Source organism: Dendropsophus ebraccatus, chromosome 5 (assembly GCF_027789765.1).
Source record: "Dendropsophus ebraccatus isolate aDenEbr1 chromosome 5, aDenEbr1.pat, whole genome shotgun sequence".
Classification (NCBI taxonomy): domain Eukaryota; kingdom Metazoa; phylum Chordata; class Amphibia; order Anura; family Hylidae; genus Dendropsophus; species Dendropsophus ebraccatus.
This window is the reverse complement of record NC_091458.1, coordinates 103,982,754-104,000,700: the sequence shown is the minus strand read 5'-3', so window position 1 is coordinate 104,000,700 and position 17,947 is coordinate 103,982,754. Positions and strand designations below refer to the sequence as shown.

The 17,947-nt window shown below is 41.2% G+C and overlaps 1 protein-coding gene across 1 annotated transcript in view; it reads left to right on the top strand.

Moving 5' to 3' along the window:
* CRACDL (CRACD like) overlaps nt 1–6,904 on the top strand; it is a 65,648-nt gene extending 58,744 nt beyond the window's left edge. The window contains exons 9-11 of the mRNA XM_069970864.1: nt 3,286–3,458; nt 5,359–5,506; nt 6,531–6,904. Coding sequence (XP_069826965.1) covers nt 3,286–3,458; nt 5,359–5,506; nt 6,531–6,676 — 467 coding nt within the window. The 3' untranslated portion in view covers nt 6,677–6,904. The remainder of the gene's footprint in view (nt 1–3,285; nt 3,459–5,358; nt 5,507–6,530) is intronic.
* The last annotated feature ends 11,043 nt before the right edge of the window (nt 6,905–17,947 follow it).

The following is a 17,947-nucleotide window of genomic DNA, read 5'->3' as shown; positions in this document are numbered from 1 at the left end:
AACGATCAATAAACGACTATTTTTTGCGAACGATTACACATTCAATCTAGTGGTAATGTGAACGATAACGATTATTTTGCGGTCGTTACATGATCGTTAAAACGTTCGCCGGGATGATAATGTAGGCGGGAATAGAAGTTGGAGGTGTGAGAGAGGTGTGACAAAACCTTAAAAAAACCTTGAGAATTTGATACTGTCCAGAACGATTTAACGATTTCTAATTCAACAAAACGATTAGCGAATTATCGTTGGAAGACAAACGATTTTTTTTCGACATGTTGAAAAACTTTTGAGAACGATTCAACAAACATTTTGCTCGAGTCGTTCGATCGTTTTCATCAATTCAACGGAACGATTATCGTTAACGAGCGGTCGTTTGAGCGAGTTTATGAACGATAATCGTTCCGTGGAATAGGGCCATAAGTTATATCATCCAGGTGGTCCTGGGGTAGCAGATTGATCGTAGATTAGTAATACAAATGCTGGGTGCGTGCCCTGGCCTCACTCTGGTGCAACAACGAAAGTCCAGAACGTCCAATCCAACGTGTTTTAATCCATTTGTCTTCGTCAGGGAAATTAATCCCCTTTTTGTCAGTACTGGGCTGACTTTTAACACTTAGCAGCAGACATTTGACTACCAGTTAGTGCCGTGGTTTGAATTTCACCTTTCGGTTTCCACAGGAAGGTGCATTTTCTCTTATTTCCAATTCACATTGCTTTTTCATTGAGTTACTGCATGTGTGAACACAGCCTAATATAAAAGGGTTGATGAACGTGTATTTTATATTGTAGGTGAATCTTGCCAAAATAGCAAGGACCTGTCAACAAAGTTCTAATGTCTATGCAAATTTTTATTGCGTAAAAGAGGAGTCTTGGGAGCTCATATTGGACTACATTTCCAATGTGACATGTTAGTTAGAAAACAGTGTTCAGAAGTTGCATATTTTCAATTAACTTAAGTTTTTATAGCAAAGGATTCTGAGTGATATATCATTACCCATCTCTATCTCCCCTTACATGTTCTACATTCACCCAGTGGTCACTTCTTGAATTTCTATTACAAAAGAATTTGAATTTAGTGACTCTGTAGACCTGAAGAATACGCTGGCCTTGTTGTCCTACACTGGGCAGTCACTGCATATAGGATGGGCTCAGAAACGGAACTCGCTGCCTATGCAACAGTTGCTGATTGTATATTATAGCTGACACTCATCTGCAACTCCTGGGATTGGCCTTCAGTCCTAGCCTGGCAGTGTAATTTCTTTATTGCCGCTATCAATACTGATTGCAGCATTTAAAAGGCTAAATGACAGGTGCCGCTTCTGTCAGTGTTGCAACCAGCACCCATGCAGTGCAATCACAGGGAGCTGATCACCTACCATGGCAGCTGGAGGCCTTCTGAAGGCCTCTGTGACTCTCTTATAGACTCTGCTAATATGGTCTGCATGGCAGACTGTGCTAGCAGAGTGCTGATATCACAGATTAAAACAATACAGTAGTATAGCATTGATGTGTAAGCAGTTGAATGATTGCTCATGAAAGTTTTGTTGCATTTTGTTTTCAATGTCACCCCACAAATGTTTTTTATCAGCATATTTCATGGTAAAATAAAGAATGTAATTTTAAAGTACAATTGGTCCTACAAAAAAACAAGCCCCCCATGGCTCAGCAGATGGAAAAATTATGGCTATGAAGGTGAGAAAGAGAAAATGGAAACACAAAAATTCAGTTTTCTTTAATCTGCACTATAATTTTGCATTAAATACAGGGGTAACTAATAAAGTGGCCTCTAAGCATGCATTAGAAAACTCTAATGTCTATTGGCAGCTTTGGGATTCTGTATTTAATAAGATGTACTTTAAATCGATTGCTTTTTTCGAGCATTACTAAGTGCCTTTTTAAAGAAGGAATTATTAATATACTTTCTAGTGCCAATTTTAAAGCTCTCCGGCATTCTTAATACTTGGTATTTGGGGATCATAGATACCAATCATCCACTCTCAGGTATGCAAATGGTACTATTAGTCACACTTAACAGAAGGTGCACATTTCCATAAAGATTTTTCAGAATGTGAATGTATTTTTAGAATCTAAGAACAATAAGCAAGCCTGCTGGCTATCTCGTACCAGCAACAAATAAAAAAAGATAAGGTTGGCATTTCGGGTCTAGGTAAAGAGGTATTTCTAAGAAATCATTCCAGTCTATGAGAATCACAACTGGAGTACTGCATGTATAAACAAACCATACTCAGTTTTTACATAGAAAACATAAGTAACTAGAGAGTACAGTACTAGATTGAAGAAAGCCCTCTATACATGCTTCAGAACAAAAATAATGTGTGCATATTACAGAGGAGCAAACCTCGAGCACACTCTGGTTCATCCAAACTCAACATCTTCAGCCACCAGTAATCCAATGCAGAGCGTTCGGGTTTGGACGAACCAGTGTGTCTGAGGCTTACGTATCTCTAGTGCAGATAGGCATACCCTTCTTGTCACTGATTTTCTCCGGATTTGCAGACATGCATACATATGGATTTTGTCTCATTAAGGGCCATTTTGTCCCATAGATTTACCAGCTATTTCCCTAGTAAAGAAGAACATGGATGCGGTTTCATATTTACTAATTGTTGGTATCTAAACAATCATACAATGTAACTAATATAGACATTTTTTTGCTATACTCTATTCTCAGTATATCAGTGCACCCATAGCTTTAAAGGGAACCCGTCACACTTGAAATGCAGTCCAACCTGCAGAAATCATGTTATTGAGCAGAAGGAGCTGAGCAGATTGTTATATAGTTTTATAGGAAAAGTTTCAGGATAACTTGTCATTTACCCATAAGTCTCTGCTTATTCTGGGCTAAGTAGTCACATGGGCAGTCCTATTCAGAGATTGACAACTCTCTTTGTGTAAGTGTGTGGGTAGAAAGAGCTGTCAATCAATAGGCCCTTGTCAGTCATTGACCACCTGTACACTTACATACAGATAGTTGTCAGTCTTTGAATAGGACCGCCCACATGACTACTTAGCCCAGAATGAGGAGAGATTTACATGGGTAAATAATCAGTTATCGGAAAAAAAAAGTTTCTACAAAACGATATGTCAATCTGCTCAGCTCCTCTTGTTCTATAACAAGATGCCTACAGATTGGATAGAAATTTTGATGTGACAGGTTCCCTTTAACATCATCATATTATAAAATAATGTATAAAAATACCTGCCTGTACCCACATTTATCTGTGCAGTGTCATTTACTTACATTATATTTTATGTTACCAGATAAAACCAGTCCTGTTGGCACAGCAGAGATTAAGATGAATGAAAGCAAAACTGAGCCTTCTTGGATGTCTATGGCTCGACAGAAACAAAGAAGTCTTAAAGAAGATCGTAGTGTCTCTGAGCACAGCATTATAAACCAGGAATCTGAAAAGCAAAGCAAAGACAGGGCAGAGGTAACTTATCAAAACTGTGTTCAGGTTTCTTTTTTCGCTTGACTCGTGTAAATAGGCCTAAAAAATAATTAAAGAACTGGCTCCTGATAGTATCCGATCCTTGTTGAGTCCATGATCTTGGGTCTGTTTTGTGGGGATCCCCTAAAAATAACTAGGAAGCACACTGACACTCATTGGTACTATCCATGTGTTGGTGATCTAGTGATTAAATGTCTTCAGTCTGAGTAAGGATTCGTCTTTGGTTATTAAAAGGATAGATTTTCAGTCTCAGGCAGTATTAGGCTCCGTTCCGCCACTTTTTCTCTGTGTGCACGGAGCCTTAGATTACGTAGGTAGTTTCCTTCCCTAATGGTGCAAGGGTCCAGTCACTAGTAATTTAATAAATAATGTCAAGGACCTGGCAACCACTGTTCACTTTTCACCACTAGCCAGTTATGGTGTATGAGGTATGTTTCAATTGTGCTTAAGGGAAACGTGGGGGAGATTTATCAAACTGGTGTAGAGCTGGCTCAGTTGCCCCTAGCAACCAATCAGATTCCACTTTTCATTCCTCAAAGATTCTTTGGAAAAGAAAAGGTGGAATCTGATTGGTTGCCCCTAGCAACTAAGGCAATTCTACTTTATAAATCTCCCCCCATGTATCCGCCATGGAAGCGTTCTGCAGTTTTGATAAACCAGTGCAGGGAAGAGAAACAAAAGCAGTGTTTAAAGTACACCCATTTCCCCTTAGGGCCCTATTCCACCGGACGATTATTGTTTGCATAATCGTTAACGATTAACGTTCTCAAACGACCGCTATTGCGAAAGACCTGAAAACGCTTACTCATTTCCATGGAACGATAATCGTTACTTATGATCGTAATTGCGATCCTTTTTACTTCGCTATTTATTCGCTATTGCGTTGGTTTCTATTGCGAACGACCGAACGATACGGTACATAAGACAGCAAATGCGTACAGATATGTCTGTAAAAAGATGGACACCAAGAACCATTTGTATAAAGAAGAACTATAAACAACTTAATTGTTTAGTTTCCCCAAAATAAGGACAAAACTAGAGATGAGTGAATTTACAGTGTTAGCACAGCAAAGATTTGTTAACACTGCAAATTTGCTCATCTCTAGACAAAACCACATATACTATACTAGACGACTGGGTCATAGCATCTCCAAAACTGAAGATTTTGTATGGTGTCCTTAGTATAATGTGCTTAGTTCCTACCAAAAATTGTCCAAGGAAGGACTACCAGTGAACTGTCAACAGGATCATGGGCACCCAAGGCTCTCCAATGTTTAAAGTGAGTGAAAGCTAGGCTGTCTGTTCCAATCTTATAGAAGAGTTAATGTAGCCCAAACTGAAAAAGATTAAGCCGGTTATAATAGAAAGGTGTCAGAACACACAAGGGGACATTTATTAAGACTGGCAGACACTGTGCCTTTTCTGTGGCGTACGTCAGGGGTGCATAATAATAAATGTGCTCCACAATGCATCAAAGCTCGCTGTTCATGGGGAATGAGTCACTACAGACCGCTGAGAGTTCCTATGCCGACCACTGTCCATTGCGTCTACAATGGGGAAATGACCATCAGATCTAGGCCCACACAATATTAGGCATGTAGTGGCAAATTTAAGGAATACAAATTCCTACAAGAATAGAAAAGAAGACTACTAATAGAAAATTATATAATCTATATAGGGGCAACTTACATGTGAAGCAGGTCTGAGTGTCTATAGGATATTGCACTCATCAGGTTGAATAACATCTAATGCTCAGGTTCTTGCAAGCCAATACACACAACTAATATTCGTTTTATACTACAGGTTGTGGGCAAAAATATCTTCAAGTGTAATAGTTCACCTATTGTTTAGGGTAAACTCAACTTTTTTTTCTTTTTTTAAGGTCCATTTGAAGCAGCAAGTTGACCTAATCCTGGACAAAACAAAAAGCACATCGGGTTCAGTTCTTCATGAAACGTATGGGCAAGACACCAAAGCAGAAAAGAGCGAGCAGAGGCAAAGAGCAAACACATTGCCACATCCTGTCCTTGGTGAGAAAAGAGCTTTTCTCTAGATGAGGCTGCTTTTTGTTTAGCTTCAGCACAAGAGCTTTTGAAGAACACATTAATATTCCACACATTGACGTTCTCCATGTAACACATGCATCTCGGACATTGTGTGAAAACTCACTTACCTTCTGCTTTCTAAACTTTTCACAATTCTATCATTTCTAAAAGGGTTAAAAATGCAGTAGTCACAGGCACAAGTATCTCATTCATCTGTATTATCTGTGAAAATAGTCTATTCTGCATATCATTTAAAGGAAAAGTCCAGCGATTTCTAAAAGCCGGCAGCCTGCAGGGGGGAAACTAATTACAAGTAACAACTTATCTCTCCCCTTGCCCGTAGTGAGTGGCGGGAGTGGCTGCAGGACCCCCGCCAAGTTCCAGATTCTCCAGGGGGGGGAAACAACTTCCGGCAGGGGTCCCGCAACCACTCCAGCCACTCACCACGGGCACGGGGAGAGGTAAGTTCCTTCTTTTGAGCAATTTTCCACCTCCCCCTGCAGCTTGACTGCTTTTAGAAATCGAAGGACTTCTCCTTTAAATCTGAAAGCAGGGTTATATATTTCTCTACATTCAGTGCTTAGAGGCGTCTATGCACAAGTCCTGTTACTGTGCCTATGAGGTAATTTTCCAGTAAGGGTGAATGGATTTTTTTGTCAAAATTTTCATTCATTTAAATAAAAAGGCCCTGCTCTGTCCAGTTGGAGTCTCAGAAAGGCAGGATAGATGGGCAGTACTTAGCTGTGTCTCGATGTTGGACACAGTGCTCTTATGAAGGAGTCTGAGGTTGCGTATGTCCCCTGTGGTTCTCGAGGAGTTAATATAAGTACATGCATTAGGCAAAGGTAACCTCTTATGTTCATAATTCTCCAAAAGCGTATTTAGTGACAGACTTACTAATGGCAAAACATAAAGCAATTGGCCATCTTTGAATTACTGACCAATCATATATGACATTTATCAGACAACCACTAGACAAACTTTTCTTATTGTTTCATTTGATTTGCAGCTACACAAATGTCTTTGCTGACAGAGAAGGAAGAAAAAACTCTCCAGAAACGTCAAACGTTTTCAGTCTCACAGGAGCCTTCTTGGATGGAATTGGCCAAGAAGAAATCCCAGGCCTGGAGTGACAAGCCTCACATCATTAAATAAGATGAGGAAATGCCTGTTGACTGTTTTGTTCACACTTGACCGGCTTCAGCGCCTTATTACAAGCACAAAATACAATATGTAGAAACAGAGGAACCTCCAGCAGTCATTTCTATAATCTGTTACTATACGAGTGATTTCTAACGTCCTCACCTGTAGAGGTCCATTTGTGTTGCAGATGTAATATATATGATGTATCATGTTAACAAGTAAAGCTGTTCATGCTTCAAACCAGTCATCTTAGTTTCTTATGCATTGAGTTACATGCTTTTTGTCTTTCTATCACTTTATACATGAACTGATCTCATGCTGAAATCTTGATGGAACTTGATGGGCAACAATTTATTGCTGATGCCGTAGTTCGCACAGGCTGTATGGCTCTTTAGCTCTTTTAGGCTGTACCGCCTTCGTTCACCATACTGTGCTGTCTATGGTGCTTTTCCATTGCATTTCCATAATAAACCACTCACTTTAGGAGCGGACCATGTACCTACCAAACTTTTCAGAAGGTACCCTGCCGCCAGAGCAGAATGGTAGGTACCCTTTAAGCCATATACATATAATAGCCACAGCAACTGTGCCACCTTTTTTATATTCTTCATTGTACCATTCAAATGTAAAGTTTAGAAAATGCCTTGGTATAGGTTCAGAATAGGAAGATAAATAATTTTTTACATCAGTCGCCTTGCTGATATGCAAATGGAGCACCTTTAAAGGAAAACCCTCTGCTTTCCTTACATGAATGTTTTAGAAAAAAAAATATTTCCCCATAACAGTGCTCTAGCAATTTTACTTTATACTCTGCTTGTACTCTGAACTCTACTCTAAGGTAGACTTCTACCTTATAGAATAGATAAAGTAGGTCTTGTTAACTTAGCCTTGTCTACACCATGGGGGGGGAGGGGATTTATTAAACTTGTGCCCAACATACTTCAGGGAAAAAGGTGCAGATTTTTGCACAAACCAAATCGGTGCCTTTTCCCTGAAGTACAAAGTGGGGAGGGGGCATGGCTTTCTCCTGCGCCTAATCTATCATTGGCAAAAATCTACACCAGCTCACCTGATGTACATTTCTGCGACTGCCGTACAGCACCCTCGGACTCCCCAGAATTACTGAGAGACTTGCGCCTTTCAGTAAATCCTTGTGGGGTACTTTTACGTGGGTCTTGATAAATGTCCCCAATGAGTGTGACCGAACAAGACCAGGTGAGCTGACCTCATATAGTCCAGTATTTTACATATTTTACAAGGTCTGAATCAAGTTTAATATTTTATCATCAATATGCATATATTGTTGGTGCTGCATAAATGTTGGTGTAAATAATTTATAACACCTATGCCGGCTATTACTGTGCTGTATATATGTTTATTAGAATCATCTAGCCTGATGACCGATTGTTAGCTGATTGCTTTGCTTTATACAAGAAATGAATAAAAACAATTGTCAGAGCTTACTGTGCAATATCTGAAGTATCACTGGCTGTTAACTTACATAGGATTACATTATATAGAGACTTCACATCATCCATGTAAAGTGCTTAAACAGCTGCATAGAAGGTACCGGGTGACAGCATCAGATGTGCCTAGCCCGGTGTATTGGTGTGATGTCACTAAATCTCCTCTGCAATGTTCCCTGTCTCATTAATAGAAGATTGTTGGCAGAATAAGACCACTCAGTCCATCTAGTCTGCTCTTATATCATTTCCTTTCTTATTATCTTAGGATAAGTATATGTTGGCAAGGCATGTTCAGTTATTGTAGATTTACCTACCACATCTGCTGGAAGTTTGTTCCAAGGATCTACTACTTTTTCTATAAAATAATATTTTCTCATGTTGTTTCTGATCTTTCCCCCAACTAAGCTCAGATTAATAGCCGTAAAAAAAGCACAAAGTTACCCTGTGACTTTAGCTCCATTCTCCAATGGACCCAGTAGGTGCAAGCTGTTTCTCTACAGAACATTTACTGTAAGGAGGTAAGAAATTAGGCAGCGTAGGCATGTGTGTGTCTCCACTCTCTCCTGACCTCCGATGTTGAAAGAAAGAAGGGTTGGGACATGTTGAATTTAAACACCACAACCAGAAATGTCTTGCGGTGACTTGCACTTGCACTGACTTGCACTGAAAACACACGCATACCTGCCCCAGTTGAGTGTGCATGTGTATGGTGGGTTGGCAGGAGAAGCTATACAAGCTTAGAGAAATGTATGGCTACCCTGACAGTTGTAGTCTAATCTAGTCATGCCAACAGAGTTATATAAATAGACAGGACAGAATTGAAAGATAAGTGTAAATTGGTTTAACAGATCACCAGCAGCAGTCAGGCGAACAAGGTCAGGTAATGGTCGAAGACAATTCAAGGCAGAAATCCTAGGACATAGAGTCAAACTAACATCTCAGGTATGCTAAGAATAAGGATTTTTAAAAACACAGTTAATACATTTGCGCAGCCTGGAGTAAAACATCTACTAACCCCTAATAATAATAATATTAGATGGTTATATTCCTATTCTATGTTACATCAAACGTACAAAAGAAAAAGTACTTTACAAAACACATCAAACACGTAAAAATCACTAATGTGTAAGATGTATGTGTATGTATATGTGTGTGTTTATGTGGCGGTTTAAATTAGGATGTAATAAAAGAGAAGCCCCATGAAACTAAAAATTGACAGGAAGGCAGGGGGTGCGGGAACATAATAAAAAAAGTATACTTAGCAGTCCCTGTGCCTCCGTTGTATCGCTCCTGGGTCATTCTGACGGCTGGCATTTTTCAGCTAGCATCCGGATACGTCACTGCAGGAGGTCGTTGGCTGTCAGTGAGACCCGGGAGTGGCACTACAGGGCACGAGGATAGGTAAGTATACTTTGTTTATGTTCCCGCGCCCCCTGCCATTCTGTCATTTTTTTTATTTCATGGGACTTCTCCTTTAACCTAAAATATTAAAGAGGTTTTCCACTTAAAACTAAGGATAGGGGACAAGTAAGAGACCATCACCCCTTGGCGATCTCCAGATTGTTTACAGCTGTGGGTCCAGCACGTGACCCATGGCTCTATTCATTCCTTATGGACCTGTGCTGTACTCGGCCCTCTCCCTGACGGTTCCATAGAGAATGAATAGATACCAATCCTACTGAGGCTCTAGAGATCGTACACATGATGACCCTACACATATATGCAGTGACTTACAGGAGAAGTCATTCACTTATCTTTTTCATCTCTCTCAGGCCACAACTCCTCTGTAGAAGCGGCATGAGAAACATTTTAGGTTCCTTGCTCCAGCACATATAATATAAGGCCCCTCTGTGCCCCCATATAGTATTCAGGTCCCCTCTGTGCCCCATTTAGTAGTTAGGTACCCTTTGTGCCACATGTGATAAATCCTTTCTGTGCAGTACACCAGCATCTACTCTTCATCAATGCTCTGTGAGCACACTAGTTACGTCACTCAAGTGTTGAACTGATGGGGAAGAGAGTGGCCTCTTGTGACCACAGGCATAATGCTGTCTGCGGCCAAAAGAGTATTTGACTAGACAGAGAGCCAATGCCTCTTTGCCCTGTCAATCAGAGTGCCACATTTAGCAGTAAGTGCTCATTAGAAATGCTTACAGTTAAAGGGCCTGATGCAGCACCTGGCGAATGAGTAGCCCCCTAGGAGTCTGTTAAAGTCAGCCTCAGTGTCCTATTACACAGAGCGATTTTTAGCGATAAACGACTAACGATAAACGATCGCAAACGAGATTGTTTATCGTTAACCTGAAATCGTTCACCATATTACACAGAACGATAATCGTTAGTTACGATCGTTACTACGATCGTTATTGCGATCGTTCCTACGATCGTTTATTCCTTCTGATCCCAGTGAAACAATGAACAATGTGCTATTACACTAAACGATTAGTGAAAAAACGCAGAACTTTAGCGAACAAATGTGGAATTACAGCAAACGATTAAGGATAATTTTAGGTTCAGATCTAAATCAACGATCAACAACATATGAACGATTTTTCGATCGTTGCCTGCAATTACACAGAACGACTATCATTTAAATTAGAACGATTTTCGCACGATAATTGTCCCATGTAATAGGGCCCTATTACATGGAATGACACGCAGCAGACTGTCACTGACATAATTGTGATCTTTTAGTATGTTGAAAAACCACAATCAGTCAACATCGTGCACTTAGGCTAACTATTGCCTTTCAACATATAACACTAAACTATTATCGTCCTGAAAGGACAGTAATCGGCCAAGTAAGGCCAATAATCGTTTAGTGCAACAGGGCCTTTACTTGTACCAGGTTGTAATGCTCCCTTGCATCTCATTTTAGTTAGCACCTTTGCAAGATTTCTCTGTTTTAAGGTATGCTTGCCTAACAAACCAACAATTGTTACTAAAATGCTATGAACAATGCTCTGTACTCTAATAATAATATTCTGTATGCAAATCAGGGTTTGATATTAGGTGTACATACAAGATAAAATAAGTCAACAACCCGCATATAAACCATATAAACTCATATTTACTATAAAAAGTCTTAAATGTGAATTTTTTAATGTGGGTACCAAGGCTGGACCTCTAAAGCAATGTGTCACTGTAAAACACCTATCAGAGATGCTCTCCTCTGTTACAGCTATTTTGGGACAGGCGAGTGACAAGTTTTATGCAAGTCATTACAACTCCCACATGGGTTTTCATAAATTCCTGTTTGGCAATCCTGGAAATTTGATTTTCCATTTGATTATTCATCATGAGTATTTTTCAGTGCTGTGTTTACAAGGCAACAGCTGGATAAGCTTGGGGAATTATCATTAACAGCAAACAAATGAGAACATGTACTGATATTACGTACTACAGGAGCCTGAGAATGTGTGTAACTATCGCCCGCCCTTGGCTGAACTTTCATTGCCCGGATTCCACCTAGAAGGTGAACAATGAAACCCAGCACCATAATCAGAAATTGGAATTATTTACTGCTGATGTAGTTAGCACGGATGAGGGCTAGGAGGATTCTGTCACGCAGCTGGAGACTTCTTCCATTATCGGTATATATTGTTACCAGCTCATCAAAAAAGATGTAAATAATGAAAGCAAATCTTCATTGTTCCCCTTCGAGAGACTTCTAAGCCTCACTAATAGCATGTGTGGTGGTTATCTGGAAATCCCCTTTAATTGCTAGTGGAGTCACTTTTAATTCATACTCATTTTGTGCAGATCACTAAGACCTTGTGTGGTGGTTACCTGGAAATCCCCTTTAATTGCTGGTGGAGTCATTTGTAGTTCATGCTATAATGTTGTGCGGTCTGAACAGAGAGGATTTAAAACTGCTGCTGGTTCTAGACCACAGGTGTGAACCCTGTGTGCAGTAACCTGGAGTGCTAGGTGTTGTATTTAGCAGTGGGCTGGGTGCTAGGGGTACCAACTAGGCACTTGTCATGGTGGCCATGAATGGTATGCCCACCCCTGGGTATACTAACACAAGGCTTTGTAAGGTTAGAACAATTGTAGATGTGGGTGCAGAGTAAACACAGGACTCCAGTACTTCACCATTTTGAGCAGTTTACTGAGTATATCTTTAGTGCAAATACACAAGAACACAGTTGTGAGCAATAAGGTTCAAAAATACAGTGAACAACAATCTTATCTTATGACCAGGTAGTCAGGGATTTAAGTGTAAGGCAGATCTGTGTACTTTAGATTTCGGGTTAGGCTAAGGATTTAGTCGACTTAACAGGCTAGAGGCTACCAAGGGGCCTTGTCTAAGTAGCACAGTACTCTATTGGGGGGACTAAACATTGTGAAGAAATCTTTATAGTTAAATCACATACTCGCGGTTTTGATAGATACCGCCTACTGCCAGAAGAGATCACAGAGTGCCAGGTCTGGTAGTACAAGTCAAGGTGTAGCGAGCCACTCAGGATTCTTAAAATGGCCGAGCGAAGATCAACGGAATACTTTGCCTTTATCTGCTCTTTGCTCCGCTGCAGAGGAATCCTAATGCTTTCTGGAGCATTCTGACTAGTGTAGAGAATGTCACCCCTGACATAGACAAGGTTTTCACTGTTGGATACTTACCTAAACTTTAGGTTTCGCACTGCATAGCGTACTTGCAATAACTCTTGGAAAGAATCAGTAGCATTTAGGGGGAGATTTATCAAAGGGTGTAAAATTTAGACTGGTGCAAACTGGTCAAAGCAACCAATCACAGCTTCTCTTTCCTTTGACCAGAGCTGGAAGCTGAGCTGTGATTGGTTGCTGTGGCCAGTTTGCACCAGTCAAAATTTTTCCACCCTTTGATAAATCTCACCGTCACGTCCGGGGCAGGGAAGAGTGAGCCCTATTCTGAACCCAGACCCCTATCCCTACCTGCTTGGACGACCTGCCCTAAACAGCAGTCCCCAACTGGGCGGCGTTCCCTACACTGGCTAAGTGCAGGAGGGGAGATGAAACAGTACAAGTCTGGAGGAAGCAAGGGCAACAACAAAAACAGGAGAACTACAAGTCCCAGCAGACCTAACCGTTAAGGCTAGACAAAGAAGAAAGATAAACCAAATACCAACAAGCCAGGTCAAACCAGGAAGTCACGTCATACACAGAATCACAATCCAGAAGTACCACAAGTCCAAGCCAGAAGTCAAACAGAGAAAGCAGTCCAGGGAAACAAAGAACAAACCAAACAAGCCGAGTCAGAACCAGGAGGTCACGTCAAATCCAAATCAGAATCCAAAAGGCAAGTCCACAATATAGATGAAGAGGTCAAACACAGAAAGGAGCACACAATAAACGCACGAGCCAGCCAAAAGACTTGATCACGGGCGAAGCATGGAAGCCTCCACCTGTTTAAATCAGAGCAGGGAGGGAGTAAGGAGGCAGCATCAGCTCTGATTGGACCAGCGTCTCTGTACTCTGACAGGCTGAACAGCATGCCTGTCAGACAGTCCAGACGCCTCCCCCCTTTCCAGCTGGTGTGCTGAGAGAGCAGTGGAGGCATCTGCAGGTATGTTCATAACACTCACCCTTAGTCCCTGTCAGGAGACCTAGCCTCCAGGCCAGGCCCTGAGGTAAACTTCTGCAAGAACAACTTTTTCTCTTCACACTAAGTAGAAGAGGACAAAAGACCCTACCCAGGAACTAACAGTGAGTTAAAAAAGTTTGAATCACCCCCCTTTTCCCCATTTTATAAATAAAAATAAATAAATAAAAAACAAACAGGTAATGCCGCGTGCGTAATTGCCCAAACTATTAATTTCTTTCATTCCTGATCTCTCACGGTAAATGGCGTAAGCGCAAAAGACTGCGCATTTTTGGTCGCATCAAATACCAAAAAATTTTAATAAAAAGTTATCAAAAAGTCGCATATGCACAATCAAGGAAACTATAGAAAGTACAGATCATGGCGCAAAAAATGACAGTTCAGACGGCCTCATAGGCCAAAGAATAAAGCGCTATAAGCATGGTAATAGGGCAATTTTAAGGAACATTTATTTTTTTTAAAAGGTTTTAATTTTTTAAAAGCCATAAAATAAAATAATCGTTAAACAAGTAACATATCGTTGTAATCATAACAACTTGAGGAAGATGCATAACAAGTCAGTTTTACACCAGCTTTTTTTTTTTTTTTTTTCAATTTCACCAAACATTTAATATTTTTCTGGTTTCGCAGCGTACTTTATGCAAAAATTCAGCCTGTGATTGCAAAGTACAATTAGTAGAGCTCAGAACATCCTAGATAACAACCTTGATCTTTACAAGTACATTCGGAACTATGTAAACAACATAGTTTTCATGGGAGAGTTGATTGCAATGGAATTTGCCATAACTCCAGGCAGCTTCTTCCCTGCACTGGACGTCGGTAGTCTAAAACCGACAGACTACACAGAAGCCTAATATTATCGCGTAACAGCGTAGGAAAGGATAGATTTAGTTCTGGCATTGCGCCCACAAATACCTCTTCTCCAATCAGAAGACTAACGTTTACACGTCTGTAGCCCTCAACCAGCAGCTATGGACAGCACTATGGATGAGCATCTGTACCTGTTTGCAATACACAGACCCATTCATTGGTGAATGGTGATCTGTGCTGCAATTGCGGCCTGTACTAGGACCTGTCAGGATCATGGCCTGGGGCCATTTAAATGAATGCGCCTGTAGTCTGTCCGCAATATTTTAAGGGGGGGGGGGATGCTGGAACAAGATCCCTCCTTTTCTTAATTGTTCTTTTCATGTATAATACTGGCTCCAGTCTGGTTTCATATCCATAGCAGCACATCATCACATCATCACAAGTTTGTCAGGTCAATGCGTTGGCACTAATCGTATCTTTAATCATTCATTTTTCTGCCTATGTAATGCTCTTATCTTATTTTACTTTGTATATGCTGCTTTGAAGTTAAACATTAGATAGCTAATTACAATCAAATATACCTGTAGAAGAAAAAGCGCCAACCATTGTGCTGCACCCTGTATCCTAGAAAATATCAGTCTTGCGTTGAAGCAGTGAAATCATTTACGGATTGGGAGGCTTCATTTATTTAAACAAAGACATGTTTTTAGACTAAAAAAGGAAAAGATATGCCTTTAAAGTCACATCCGATCTGGAATCTGTTGGTGCTATATAAATAAAAATTATTATTATTATTATTATTATTATTATTATTATTATTATTATTAACTAGCATGGTGGTCTATGCATTAGGAAGGGAAGTAAAAAGAGTTTATTTTATTCAAATCAGATTAGAATCATTGTTGTTTTCTTCAAACTGCCACATGTTGCATACAAGTATATTGAGGGCGTTCTTGACAGAAGGTCAACCTACTTACTAGACTTACGATAGGCCCATCTTCTTATATCAGAGTCTCATCTGTATACAGTTTACATATAAGGAGATTAGCAAGCAAATAATATATATGCTGAATAGGTGAACTGTACAAATCACACTTCTCTGTAAATTGCAGTGACAGAACCATGGTGCTAGATATCTCAAAACAGCCCTGTCCCTGGGGAGGACAAGTTATCCTCGTACAAGTGCTCATACCCTTGGTATTTGAGGTTTAGTGTGACAGCTACTTGTGCCTTATGTATATACCTTACATATACCTATGCATACCTTACATATAAAATGGTGATGTGGATGAGAAATATCCTACTAAGCATCTTACACTATGTTTGGGTATCTTATGTTTGTTGTGTGTACTGTTACTTTATCAAACACTGCTAAACAGCATAAACTGAGATATATTGTCAGTGCAAGGGTTAAAGGGGTTGTCCGGGATAAAATAACATTTAAAGAAGGAGTTCACTTTTTTTTTTTGGGCCCCCCCCTGGTAGCCTGTGGCATGTATACTTACAGAAGATGATCGGTGTCCTGCGGCGTAGCTCCGGTCCCGTCCCGCGGTGCCGTACAAATCCGGCGCGCGCTCACTTCCGCCGGCTGCTGTCAGTCCTCTGCTCTGTCCTGTCATTATACGCCGGAAGTCACTCGCTTCCATGCATTCTCTATGGAAGCGCGTGACTTCTGGCGTTCAAATTGCAAGGCCGAGAAGGAGTCACAGCGCCGGCGGAAGTGAGCGCGTGCCGGATTTGTACGGCACCGCGGGACGGGACCGGAGCTACGCCACGGGACACCAATCATCTTCTGTAAGTATACATGCCACAGGCTACCGGGGGGGCCCAAAAAACAAAAAAGTGAACTGCTTCTTTAACTATGCTGGGGGAAATGTTAGTGATACTTACCTGTTCTGTTCCACCACTGCTGCTGAATTTGGGGCCGCTCTCCGCTGTTCACAGTGATTTTAAAACATTCGGTGACGTGCGTTCCCACCGGAAATTGAAGCTCAGCACAGCACGCTGCTGACAGCGGCGGAGAGCAGGCGTCCCGGAACCCAGCAGCAGGGGTGGAACGGGACAGGTAAGTATCACTAACAATACTCCTGCAGCCCCGGCAGCATAGTTAGATGTAATTTTTCCCAGACAACATATATCATCACATGTAAGAAAGATTAAATGAAGTGAGCTCTGGGGGAGTAGTCTCCCAGATCCAACTCTTTCCGGGTGAAAATCAATCACTGCAAAAAGTCCCCTCTCCCCAGAATGATGGAACTTTCCAGGTTAGTCCTGCCTTGAAAAGGGAAGTGGGAACAACTCCCCCAGTTTGAGTACACAGCGCTTTGCTCATCTGCAAAGAGATGGTGACAAGGACCAAAATCCACAAACTATGTAAAGTGCTGTGGAATCAGTTGGTGCTATACAAATAAAAGCATTATTAGTAGAGCTTAGGCCTCAACAAGTTTTTAGTTCCTTGCAAACCTGTTAAAGCAAGTAATAAACTACATTATCTATCATGGGCTGTACTAGTCATAACATGGCAAGGCTATGTGCACAGTTTTCTGGGATTGTTTTAGGTTTTTTTTAGAGCTTTTGCTGTAGCCCTAAAAATGTCTTTTTTTTTTGTAAATCCGTTTTTATTGAAAAAGTTTTTTAGGAAATAACAGGAAAAGAAAAGATGGTGATAGGTAGCACATTGTCACACGGGACACCGTCCCAGAGGAGCACAACATATAGTTCAACCAAAAATAACATCGTTAATGAGTACAGCATTATCACATCAACAGACAGTGACGAGGAACACTGAGTGCACCGGCATTGGTCATATCTGTATTCTCTTTCAATCTACCAAGTGCTTACTCAGACTGTCGGAACTAAAAGGAGTATACGGCTTCCAAAGAATAAAAACAAAAAAAGGGGGGGGGGGGGCACAGGAGGAGGAAGAGGGAGTAGGAGGGAAGGGGAGCAGAGGGGATAGAATGGAGGGTGGGGCAGGAGGGTGAGAGAACCCCAACACCATGTCATCTCCAGGGAACTGCGAAGAACTGGGCCCCCCTGAGGGTGCTTACGTGAGGTGTTGTGCAAAGAGCGGACCAGTCTTATACCACGTCCAGGGCAGTTACAACCTCTCTACCCTGGAGCCCTGGGCCTGGTCCTCTGCCATCAAAGACTCCATTCGAGACAAAAAGTCCATTTCGTGTACCCACTCAATAATGGAGGGCGGAGCAGTGACTTTCCAATGACGAGGGATGACCGTACGGGCTGCCGTCAAAAAATGACGCAGCAGGCCTTTCCTCACTGCAGAGACCGGTCCAGGGATCAAGGAGAGCAGTGCCAAACCCGGGGTGGGTGTGATGGATTTGCTAGTTACCTGTGTGTAAATTGCAAAGACCGCTCGCCAAAACGGGCGCAAGATTGTGCAATCCCACCAGATGTGTAGCATCG